Raw genomic sequence first — 13,402 nt, 5'->3', positions numbered from 1 at the left:
GACAACAAAGCCTTCGGTTACTAGTAGCGCACTTAAGAGGATTTAAATTCCCGGCTCATTACGTTTGTTAGGTAGCTACGCTGTGCTGCCGAAACAGGCGGTTAACCGAAGAAGTGGTGAAGCCTAGAATGACACATTTTGCGGAGCACGGTGTCAGGGCGTCCACCTCGACAGCTGAGGCGCATGCGTGTGGCAGGAGTTGTCCGAGCGGCCGCGCGTACCTGCGGCAGGGAGGCGGCGTGGCGTGGTGGAGGGGAGTGAAAGCCCGCTGGAGTAACGGCGGCAGTGGCGCTGGCGTGCCCCACATCTCAGCCCCAGCTGACTGCCGCCTGCAGTGAAGATGTAGCGCGCCGCTGGACAACATGCTAGCGGCTACCCTCTGCGCTGGCGCATTGCTGCACCTCCTGCTGTCATGGGGTGAGTCGACTCACGCTGACAGACCGGCGCGCCTGCCGACAGTCGAGAGCTCTCGTGGTCCCGGAAGCGCGGCTACGTCGTTGTCATCAATGTTGCTGACCTCGTACCGGAAACACTTCCGTAGAAGATCAGTGACTTCACACGAACACGCTCGCAGCAACGATACGGTTAATTTTGCATTAGCGAGACACATACACGAGTGCGCTCGATAACACGTGTTTGTTGCTTTATTTTAACATTGCACGTACTAGCGTCATTCCGGACGAACAATCGCCACGACTTAGCTATAGCATTGTTCCAGCGTCTCTGACTCAGAAAACTTGTTTGAAATCTCCAGAGAGAGTGCGCGCAGAACTGTGTCCTGAGTGATATTACGGCCTGTTAATAATGTGCAATATATCTCGCGAGACAAGAGAATTGGAAAATGTGGAATGATCGATACGGAAGTGGATACTTCTTGTGGCCACCGAAACATTCTTTACGGCTGTTCAAGTTCGCAACATCTGCTGTACAGTGCTCTTACCTGATGATTGCATTGCATGATAATCCCTTGCATAGACAAGCACAGCACGCTCCTCAAAGGTGTAAGTACACAATGAGGAATGATAACAACGCGTGTAGTTTTTAGAGTATAGAGGGTTTTCCTGATTGTCCTTTATGTAATGAAGAAAGGATTGGTACTATATGCTATGGTGCCGCGGAGAAACGCCAATTTGTCAGAATATAAGTAGACTGCCGTCTCATACGCACTTAACATTTTACTGACGACCGGTTCGGATGCCAGATCGTCCATTACCGAGTTTCAAACCACGCTGAACCCTCATCACTGTTTGAAAATTAATTATAGCTGCTTTCCCATCCGAAACCGATCATTACTAAATTGTAACCTGCCGTGAGACTGTATTCTACGTACCAAATAAAAGTGTGTTCGGAAGCAATTCGTCTTCCAATTCCTATAGAATAATTTACGACCATACGAACATCTATTGCGTGCTAAGCGCGTACGCACAACCACAATATTGTTAATTCAGTTCAGTACAATTCGTACGAAATAAGCAAATACTACGATCCTAGAACATAAACTGACCTCAAACATAATGAAGTATTTCGATAGAATGGCCTCCATGCCAAACAACGTGGATTCCGGAAACATGGATCATGCGAAAACCCTACTCGCGCTTTTCTCACATGACACTCTGAAAGTCATGAATGAAGGCTGTCAGGTGGATGAAGTGTTTCTTGACTACCGAAAATCACTGACTCGCGACCACACCAACGTTTATCAACAAAAGCACGATGGTATGACGTATCAAACAAAATTTGCCGGCCGTAGTGGCCGAGCGGTTATGGGCGCTACAGTCTGGAGCCGCGCGACCGCTACGGTCGCAGATTCGAATCCTGCCTCGGGCATGGATGTGTGTGATGTCCTTAGGTTAGTTAGGTTTAAGTAGTTCTAAGTTCTAGGGGACTGATGACCACAACAGTCCCATAGTGCTCAGAGCCATTTTGAGCCAAACAAAATTTGTTACTGGTTAGAAGATTTCTTCGTAGGGAGGCCTCGGCATGTTAGTTTGGAAGGAGAGCGATCGACAAAAGTAGAAGTAACTTAGGGCGTGCCTCCAGAAACTCGTAGACAAAATTAATAATACCCTCCAATTTTTTGCAGATGGTGAAGTTACTTGTGATGAAGTGCTGGTTGAAGAAAGTTGCACCGTTATCCAGTCGTATCTTCATAAGATTTCAAAGGGATCCAAAACTGGCAATTTGCTTTAAATGTACAGAAACATAAAATTGTGCTCTTCACAGGACGTAGACAAATATTATCACGTAATAACAATAAGTCACTACTGCAATCAGTGAAATCGTTAACATACCTAGTTGTAACAATTTAAGTGGAATGATCACACGGGCTCAGTCGTAGCTAAAGCAGGCGATAGATTTCTGTTCATTAGCAGAGTGGTGGGAAAATGCAGCCAATCTACAGAGCAGACAACTTAAAAAATACTTGTGTGTCCTCTCTGTCAACATTACTGAATAGGTATAACTGCGGATGTTCAACGAATTCAAATAACGGTAGCACGGCCGGCCACAAGTTTGGTTTGTCAATGTTGTGAAATACTATTGTTATCATATTTCTTGTATTATATTTCTTCATGTACTTCGAAGTATTCGGACGACATTCTGAAAAAAAAACCTTAGTTGACAGCAGGTACGGATCAAAATAGTGGTGAGCCATGACCCCCCAAAAAACATTTTAGTAAAAGAGTTTCTATATTTCTCCGCGAAACTAAAACGCTGGAAAATGTCAAGGAACTCTAGAAATGACAGGCTAAGTTTTACAGAGGACACTTTGCAGGTCCCTACCCACGTGGATGCTCTTGCGGCCTGATAAGAAAACAGTTCGTGAGCCCACAGGCGAACCAGCATAACACCGGAAGATGAGTACAGCAAAACGGAAAGGGAAAGACCCTCCACCTGAAATTCCGATATTGGCGAGGGCACACTTCGATTTCATCATCTGTAAATTATGTCGTTATCAGTGCCAAGAGATACGATTGCTATTATATATCTTCTTGTAGTTCGCAAATATTGGAACCACGGCAATTCAGCCCGGAAGTTTTAATTAATGAAGACGCCGGCCGTGAAAGCTTACATGTTATGATTCGGACGAATGCTTTTCGAATGCTGTCTCTTTCTGAACTGATGAAAAAAAAAAAAAAAAAGAAAAAAAAGAAAAAAAAGTTCAAATGGCTCTAAGCACTATGGGACTTAACATGAGGTCATCAGTCCCCTAGACTTAGAACTACTTAAACCTAACTAACCTAAGAACAGCATACACATCCATGCCCAAGGCAGGATTCGAACCTGCGACCGTAGCAGCAGCGCGGTTCCGGACTGAACCGCCTAGAACCGCTCGGCCACAGCGGCCGGCTTGCAAACAAAGGATGATTATTATTATTACGTTTGAACATTTTGTGTGTTTCATTGTTATTGTAATCAAAACTGTAGGCGTCTGTGGTATGTTCTTCTCCCTTCCCTTCCTCGTCCAGAATAGAATCCTGGATAAACGCCTGTTTGGAATACGCTTGACGATAGGCTTCAGAGTCAGTCTACGGAAGCCTGCTTACAAAATTGAAGAGAACTAGTACTAAGCGAAGAATCTGTAAGTACAGGTTGTCCCAGGAGGAATGCTCAATATCCAGGCATTTGACAGGAACGGTCATTCGAAGCAAAAAAATCTAATAAGCATGGGCCCTAAAACATATACCTTAGAGCCATGAGCATGTCTTCATCTTCGATACTGTGAAACATATCTCTTCTGCTGCAATCTTTTTGCTTTCCATATTTTGAGAGATGGTTCCACGGACCAAAACAAGAAAAAAATGTATGGTAAAAAATGGTTCAAATGGCTCTGAGCACTATGGGACTCAACTGCTGTGGTCATTAGTCCCCTAGAACTTAGAACTACTTAAACCTAACTATCCTAAGGACATCACACACATCCATGCCCGAGGCAGGATTCGAACCTGCGACCGTAGCAGTCGCACGGTTCCGGACTGCGCGCCTAGAACCGCGAGACCACCGCGGCCGGCAATGTGTGTGGTAAATGAGGGTTTTAAAGTGCATATCTTAAGAGCTATGGGTACTTGTAGGTGTGAAGAGATGCATTTTAGAGCCCGTATTAACTAGACAATTTCTTATTATTTTGGTCCATACTACCTCCTTCCAAAATAGGGGAAGCAAATAACTTGCAGCGGAAGATTCTTGGTTCACATTATCGAAGATGAAAGTGCTCGTGGTTCTTAAGGTATATATTTTACAGCCTGTGTCTGCTAAACTCTTTTGCATCGTATTATCGTTCCTGCCATATACCTGAACATTGATGATTCGTCCTGGGACACCCTTCGTAGATTGCCTAGCATTTGCAGACGATTTAGCAGTCTTAACTGGCGACAGTTCATCAACCCAAAATCATTTTACGCTCTTGATAGAAACTGCAGAAAAAGTTGGTCTCCAGGTATCTTTTTCTGAAGACAGAATAGATGCCATGCAACAAACAAGTATTAGAATTCATAGAGGTGAAATATAGGTCATGCAAAACCCTACTCGCGCTTTTCTCACAGGACACGCTGAAAGTCACGAATGAAGGCAGTCAGATGGATGAGGCGTTTCTTGAGTACCGAAAATCACTGACTCGCGACCACACTAACGTTTATTAACAGAAGCACGATCGTATGGGGTATCAAACAGAATTTGTTACTGGTTCGAGGATTTCTTCGTGGGGAGGCCTCGGCATGTTATTTCGGAAGGAGAGCGATCGACAAAAGTAGAAGTAACTTAGGGCGTACCTTAAGAAACTCTTTTGGGACACACGCTATTCGTTTTGTATATTAATGACCTCGTAGACAATATAAATATCTCGGTGAAACCATTCAGGAAAATATTATCGAAACAAAAGCAAACGAAGTTACATACCGACTTATGCAAAGTATCTACATCAAGAAATATATCTCCAAGCACACGAAACTAAGACATTACAATACAGTAGTTAAACCAGAATGCGTTTATGGATCAGAAACAGTAATTTCTTAACAGGAAAACTGACACTGAAAACATTGCGGGAAAGCAACGCAAAATCGTAAGAAAAGTTCTAGGCCAAAGTCTTCTAGACGAACAATACCAACTCAGAGGCAAGAAGGAGATCAAAGAAAAAACAAATATCGATCGTGTCGTTAGAAGACGCAGGTTACGATTCTAAAGATACATTAGGATAATGACCCCAGGCAGACTTAGAAAACAAATAGCCTCATTCTTTGACTACTGATGTAATGCCTAAACGGATACAATGAATAGATTGACGAAGTCAAAACTAATCTGAAATTGGCAGGAATTCCACCGGATGATGTCCAAATCGGTGAAGTCTTCTAGTCGAAAATTCACAAGTGGCAAGCTGCTTGAAAAAAAAAGAAAAGGAGACTGGGCAAGCATGAGCTGCAAAGAGAAAGGAAGCCCAGAGGGCTCAAAACAAAGGCAAATGCTCACCTCTAAGTACGTTGAGTAGTCCTAATCGATTTATTCGCAAGTAATAATAAAGGAAAATCTTATCTGGTCTAGTTCAGTTCTTAAGCATCTTGATTTTTTCCCGTGGATGAAACAAACCTATGACCATTCGTGTGCAAGGAGTATCTGCGTAGGCAAAATCTAGAAGTTTCGAGTGGCTAGAACGATTTACACGCGAGAACCAACGGAATGGGACGAGGTGTAATGTGCAGCCAAGTGAGTGGTGCAGAAGCCTGTGCGGATGGCGCTGTATTGGCGTGTGTGTCGGGTCGCGTACAGTTACACGAGTGGCCGTATTTCGCCGACTGTGCGCTGAATGGAACGGCGTCGTTTTTGTGTGGGCAAAGACGCAGGAAGTGTCCAGTACGGCTGTGGCGGTGCAGTGGCCAAGAAACTGGAGCCTCATACGGCAGCAGTCATTCCGATCCACGTTTTTTGTGATTCGCCCCAATTACTCCAGGCGTGGGCCGAAGTGGTTCCTTTAACTACTCTATTACCTATTCATGCCCGCTCCTTGTCCATGTCAGCTAATTTTCCCTCTCTAATGATATCGCTAGTGAAGGGACGCTAAACTCAAACAAAAAAACTGTGCGAGGCAAGAAGTACGGACGGTTCGACAAGGTGGAAATTTTAAAAATAATTCGACTATTAGCAGCCAGCGGTTTAGCCGCGTTAGGGAAGTATGTGTCCCGTCATTCAGATCTGCGATAGAAAAGCTCGCCATCATCGAATTAGCTCCCCCGTGATATTTCTGACAAGGGAAGTGCGTGTCCTCCAACGCTCAGAACCGCACGAAAATGTGCTTAGAATATAAATCGCTCATTTCAAATAAATGTGGTATGAGTCATTCGTATGTAAAAATGCGTATCTTACCACGAGAGACATTTGAATGATCACCTATTCCAGATCTAAGAGAAGAAACCTGGTAACGCGAAGATATAAAATATAGATAGAATAGGATCAAGAACACACCGAAGACATCGAAATATTCCCACCGTCATGACGTGTACTTCTTTAGGCGATATGAGCTCTACGTGAGAAGGGCCTCTGAGTTTGTCGGACTACACTGCCAAAAACCACAAGTAAAGTTACACGGTCGTCATTTCATCATCAGTTTTCACTCTGTGCTATACAATCAAGTACAAACCTATGTTAAAATATGCTTGGGAAGAGGCAGGTTATGACAATGGCATACTAATATCATGCTTTCAAAATGTATTTAGCATGGCATTTGATGTTGCACTGCTTGAATGCAGAAGTGACGTTGAATGTGAAGGTTTGTGGTAACAGGAAGGGAACCCAGCCATCCTATACTACTACCATTGCCAAATCCAATAATTAACATGCCGACCTCGTGAAGATGTGGGATCAAAGACAGGAAAAACAACCATTTAGACAGGAAATTACGTCGTCGTCTCGGCAGTTTCTTATTTCTTGGAAAGCAGCAAAGGACTCCCTTCGTCCATTTATTATCCATTCTCGTGGATACATGGCCAGCCCATTTCTGCGTCTTCCAGACCAAACTGTTCCATGATACATTTCATGTTTTCCTGTCTCACCGAGTCATGCATCTTTACGTTGTTCAATGAGACACCTTCAGTATATGGATGATTTTCTCATTACACGCCCATGTCTCACTGCCATACGTCGGTACTGATACTATAATTATTTTTATTTCTTTTAGTACAGTCACACAACACGCTTTAAACTGTGGTTCGTTTTGACCACACATTAGCGGTATTTAGGATCCATACCCCGGCGTGCCCTTAAGTAATATAGGGAAAGCACGGAAAATCTAAATCTAGACAAGCGGAGGATATTTGATAACCCTTGTCTCTAATGCGAATATTCATAAACAAAACTGAAGTATCTTCGGGCATCTGTCGCACTTAGGACCGAGGTAGCGTAGTGTCATGTTCCACGTTGGAGGATAGACACAGGAGCGGTTCACTGAAAACCACAACCATGTCTTGCGCGAGGAGCGAACCCGCCATTCCGCTTTACCACCCAGAGAAGCTACTCCTAGATGACTGACATCAACAAGCACGTGTTGTTCTAAGAGTAAAACTGTGTATGTTTGTGTGTGTATGGGGGGGGGGGGGAGGAGAGGGGGTTGATAGTTTAAAGAAAAAGAAAAAAATGTTGAAACGAATACAATTGTTGTCAAGTTATCAGACAAAAAGTAGTACCGCATCATTTGATGTACGTCTCCCCTCCCCCCCCCCCCCCCCCCCCCCGCCCCCTTCCCCACGAATAGACGTTGCAGATTCACTGCACACTGTCCAGTTGCTGTTGTGGTCTTTAGTCCGAAGACTGGTTTGGAAATTTGTGGTAAGTTCCTGTGGGACCAAACTACTGAGGTCAACGGTCCCGATGCTTACACGCTACTTAATCTAACTTAAATTAACTTACGCTAAGGGCAACACACATATCCATGCCCGAGGGAGGACTCGAACCTCCGACAGGGGGAGCCGCGCGAACAGTGGCAAGGCGCCCTAAACCGTTCGGCTACCCCGCGCGGCTCGAAGAGTAGTTTCATAGAGCTTTCCATGCCACCCTATCCTACAGACACATTACTGGCCTGCATCCCCAGTGTAGAGGCATGCAATGCCGCCTAAATCGCTGTCAGTCAGGAGGTGCGCATTTCAGTGCGCCCGTATAAAAAGTTCTAAAAGAAAGGGGATTTCAGTTTTATTTCTGAATCACTAATTATCCTAGCTGAGAAAAAAATCTACGCGATGTGGTTGAATAAGCAATAGTTCCAGACTTGCATGTTTACTTCGATGTTTTTAATGTTACTCACGAAGCAAGTAGCCTTGTCTCCAGCATCTTTCCTTTTCAGTGAAGAATAATACAATAACGCGAGTACCTTCTTCGGATTGTATTCCGCAGAAATGTGATTACTTTCATCCCACACATTTCCGTCTCTCACGGCACTTTTGCTTTCTCCGTAGACAAGCTATCATGTGTTCCTGTAATTGCAATGAATACCCAGCTTACTAGAGGCTCTGTGGGCTTGCACGCACCATTTTCTGTCACCGCAAAGTTTCTTTAGGGGTGTCGACAGAGGTTAGGCAGTAGCTGTACCAAGGAATTAACATTCACGGGAATCGAGGCCCAAATTCCAGTCCGGCCACCGAGATTTCGACTTTAGGTTCGTAACCATTTTCTGAAATCATTTTGGCCGAATACGAGACGGTTCCATCATCAAATCTGGAAGGCCGGATGCTATTCATGCCATGCAGCACTTAGTATAGTACGTTCCAGTGGACGAATTGTCAGTCTCCATCCTTCGTAACGTCAAACGCATGTCTTCCAGCAGAGAGGACAGGAAGTGTAGATGCGTCTCGCCTGTAAGGTGTGGAACGATGCCGATCCTGGAGAGGTCTAATGCGCAGAACCGCTGCAGTCGTGGGGAACGGTACTGCTCTTTGACTCGAAACGAAAGCTTGTCGCTCACTGAATGTGCTGTATAGCGGGGTGCACGGTATGAACAGAATGGCCTCTTCAAATGGCTCTGAGCACTATGGGACTTAACTTCTAAGGTCATCAGTCCCTAGAACTTAGAACTATTTAAACCTAACTAACCTAAGGGCATCACACACATCCATGCCCCAGGCAGGATTCGAACCTGCGATCGTAGCGGTCGCGCGGTTCCAGACTGCAGCGCCTAGAACCGCTCGGTCACCCCGGCCGGCTGGTCTCTTCACTGGTTGCTAGCGTTGCTGCCTCTGGATTGTGGGGTGCCGGGATCGATTCCCGACTGAATAGAGGATTTTTTTCTCCTGGAGACTGGGTGTTTGTGTTGTCCTCACGATTTCACCATCATTCGGGAAAGTGGCGAGACTGGACAGTGTAAAGGTTGGGATTTTGTACAGGCGCCGATAACCGTGAAGTTGAGCACCCCAGAAACTGAATATCATCAACATCATCATCATCATCTACCTCTGGTGCCGTCTATTTCCAGATATTTGTTCATAGGACCTCATGCGTTACATATCCTCTAAAGTCTAAAGAGTCTTCTCGCGGAGTTTGACTGCTTTGTTCAAAATCAAACTGTGTTAGTAAATCAGTAACAGCGCCACGATTTTACATTTGCTCAAAACCCACACCACAAAGAGAAAGTTTTATCAGAACTGGTTTGGAATTGCTACATTATTAACGGTACGAAATCGATAGATGTAAACATAGCTTCGGGAGTAGGGCCTACCCCGAGGCAGTGTTAAGGCGCGGCCACTGTTTAGCCTACAACACATATAGATGAACTAACTATTGGATGAGTCGAAGCTCGGCGAGCTGTTGTTTACAGGAAGGTTGTGCCGCCGAAAGGATGTAGCGAAATGCAGTAACATTTGCAGTGGATCAGCGATTTGTGCAGCGAGTGGTAGCTTACCGTGTATGTAACGTGTTGCGCCTAAATAGAGCTATTATTTTTGGATCACACTATTAGCGATAAAACACAGGAATCAGTAGCAACCGTAAAATACACAGGGGAAATCCCCCGCAGCGACCTAAATTAAAATCGTCATACAAAACTAGTTGTAGGGTAATAAGATGTTAGGATGAGATTCCTTAGAAGAATATTTAACTTGCAAAATACTCGTTCAGTAGATTACTGGATATCATTCGTCAGTCTCGGACTCTCCCCAGGTGGGATTCGTCCGAAAGATACAGAAAATCTAACGAAGAGAGACTGGTTTCGTCACACGTGTTCGTTTAGTGAAGTCGAGGGCGTTACGGAAATGCTCGTGAAACTCCAATGGCGGACGTTACATGGCAGGTGTTAACCATCACGGAGCAGTTTCTTGTTAAAGTTCTGAGAGCGTAGGTTGCAAGAAAAACCAGACAGTTGTCCGTTCCACGCGCCGTTCGCACATGGAACAAATCCTTCAAATAGCTCTGAGCACTATGGGACTTAACTTCTGAGGTCATCAGTCCTCTAGAACTTAGAACTAATTAAACCTAACTAACCTAAGGACATCACACACATCCATGCTCGAGGCAGGATTCGAACCTGCGATCGTAGCGGTCGCGCGGTTCTAGAATGCAGCCCCTAGAACCGCTCGGCCACTCTGGCCGGCGCACATGGAACAGGAAGTGAGGAAATGACTTTGGTACCAGGAGTACTCTCCGCTCTATACCCTTACATGATCAGCGGAAAACAGATGTAGGTTTAGATGTAAATGTGTGTGCTACACAGTAATAAACGGTACTCGTTTGGTGATCATTAGTACACCAGCTGAGGACGTTTTAGTGAGTTGTATTTCTTCAGCAATTAGTTTTCATGTTGGTAATGAGTTCCGAACGCATCCTAACTTTCCTTTTCATGATCATCCAATAGACATAATACCACTCTTAATACACACTTTCACCACCGTATGAACATGTACGCCGCGCTGAGGCGTAATCCTCCGGGCTTAGAATGGCCTCGGAAGGCTGCTTCAGCCAACACTCCTTAACTCTTTCCATTCCTCGAGAAGATCTGTACCATATAGAGCTTTTTATCGTCATCACATCCTTTTATTCCTTTTTCATTTGAGAAAGGAACCTTGGAAGACTATCTTTCAACGTATGTGACGCTCTGTAATTTCGTTTCCACATTTGTTACGCATTATATGTGAAAATATGCGGAATGCGACAGAATAGCTCAGGAAAAAACTCTGCTACAGATTTGCACGAGTAACATCTTTCTTGACGTAATTTTTATTTGCGGTTACTGCACGCTACGTCCTTACACTACAAGCCACCGCAAGGTATACTGCAGAGGACACTAATACCAGTATCACTTGATTCCCCTCCTAAGAAATTACGAATGTTAAGGAAACCACCACATTTGTTATTTGAGCTGCATATATTAAGCCTACACGAGTATTATGGGGTGACAAAGTGGCAGAAATGTGCCGGTGTCATCATTTAAACTTATAGATCACCCAGTAACCCTTTAGGAGGTACATGCTGAAACGACAAGTACAATCTTTCACTCCGCTGATTGTAAACATAGATGCACCTAAAATAACACTTATGGTGGCTTTATTAACATTCATTCTCTGCTCATGTAGCCGCGGTGGTTAACGTGCTCTGACGGAGTGGTGCTGGACCAGATGGTAGCGGTGGCACAAATTGTCATCGCCTGTGTTTGAGTGACGATGGGAGCCGAGTGCAGTTCCTAGTCACTAGACTTTGTACCAATGTCCTGTGTCAAATTCGAAACTTCTCCAAGTGTGTCGCTGTTGATGATGACGTGCCTTCGGCTGGGAATGTTACGTGTGGAGTCCTTAAGGATCAGGCACGTCCAGCACGAGATCTCATCCTCTAGAGTTGGTACCTCACGACGGCATCACAACCTAGAGATAGTCGCTGCGAGACGCAGCCACGATTGAGAGACATCGGCGAAGACATGCCCTCCAGAGCTTCCATATGCTGCCATTGCAGGATGTCTACTTAAGTCAGAGCGCAGCCCTACTCGACCCACACTGTGATCGCCGATTAAGAGCAACATCAACATAGTTCAGACCCAGCAGCGTTATTAGTCAGAACTGTTTATCAAAGTTGGAATTTAAATGTACACTGGTATGTAACTGTCCTTTAGTACAAGTACGGGGTGTTCAGAAAGTCTCTCCGCCGTGACGTATGATTGTTAGCCCTGTGTGTCGTATGATCGTTCGCCTGTCTGGGTTACTTCCCTTCAAGTAGTCTCACCCAACATTCCACTGTTTCGTTTATCTCAGTAGTATCGTTGGTGTGTGTCGTTACGTAGTGACGTGAACGTCTAAGTTTAGTTCCTTTGTTCTGCTTTTGTCACTGTTAAAATGCTAACCACTGATTTTAGTCGAACAAGTGTTCAAAGCTGGGGGTAAATACACAGTTTCAGTTCGTCAATCATTTAATTCAATTTTCCCGGATAGCACACTCCCACATCGCGATACTGCGCAAGATTTGATTAACAAATTTAGAAGTTCGGGTTCAGTGACAGATGCACCTAGAAGTGGTCGTCCTAGCGTTCTGTCTGAGGATAAACTACTCGATATTTCCGATAAAATGTCCATGAGTCCGAAAAAGTCAGTAAGAAAGCTCGCCCAGGAAATCGATGTTAGTGTCGTAACGGCACGTAACTTTTCCCATACAGTCGTGCAAGAACTGAAAAATACTGATCTTGGCAAGAGACTGCATATTGTCAATGGTTCAAAAATTTCGTTCCACAAAACGGAAGGGATATTCTTAATGAAACGTTTTTCACTGATGCAGCGTCTTTTCATTTATCCGGGTACATGAACTCGCAAAATTCTCGTATGCGGAGTACTGCAAATCCATTGTGTATTCATGAGGAACTACTTCATTCTGTGAAAATAGGAGTTTGGATTTCAATTTCTAGACGTCGGATTGTGAGTCCCATATTTTTCAACGAAACGATAAACGCACAACGATACTGCATTGATATTCTGTGCCCATTTATAGGAGTACTTGTGTTAAGTGAAATACCGAACGGTTATTTTCAACAAGATGGTGCAACCACACATACAGCTCGCGTTTCAATGTCAATGCTTGCTGATGTTTTTGGTGATCGCATAATTTCACAGGGACTTTGGCCTCCACGATCGCCTGACCTAACACCACCTGACCTTTTCTTCTGGGGTGCAGCGAAAGCAACTGTCTATAAAAACCGTACAAAATCCATCGATGAATTGAAAACTGCAATATCCACTGCTTCTGTTACAGAAGAAATGTTACAGCTTGTGTTTGAAAACATGATTAGACTAATTGAATTGTGTATTCAACAACAGGGGGGGGGGGGGGGCACTTTCAACATTCAATGTGAAAATTTGTAAGTAAAAATGAATATTCAATAAATTAATAATTGTATTTCATCGAGTTTCATTTCGGTATATTCACTGCGGCATACGACACACTGCGGTTAACATTCATA

At 44.4% G+C, this 13,402-nt stretch overlaps 1 protein-coding gene across 1 annotated transcript in view; it reads left to right on the top strand.

Annotated features, from left to right (window-relative positions):
* The first annotated feature begins 239 nt into the window (after positions 1-239).
* LOC126298898 (uncharacterized) overlaps positions 240-13,402 on the top strand; it is a 338,375-nt gene continuing 325,212 nt past the window's right edge. Inside the window, exon 1 of the mRNA XM_049990436.1 lies at positions 240-417. Coding sequence (XP_049846393.1) covers positions 363-417 — 55 coding nt within the window. The 5' untranslated portion in view covers positions 240-362. The remainder of the gene's footprint in view (positions 418-13,402) is intronic.

This window comes from Schistocerca gregaria, chromosome X (assembly GCF_023897955.1).
Source record: "Schistocerca gregaria isolate iqSchGreg1 chromosome X, iqSchGreg1.2, whole genome shotgun sequence".
NCBI classification, from domain to species: domain Eukaryota; kingdom Metazoa; phylum Arthropoda; class Insecta; order Orthoptera; family Acrididae; genus Schistocerca; species Schistocerca gregaria.
This window is presented reverse-complemented; position numbering and strand designations above follow the sequence as displayed.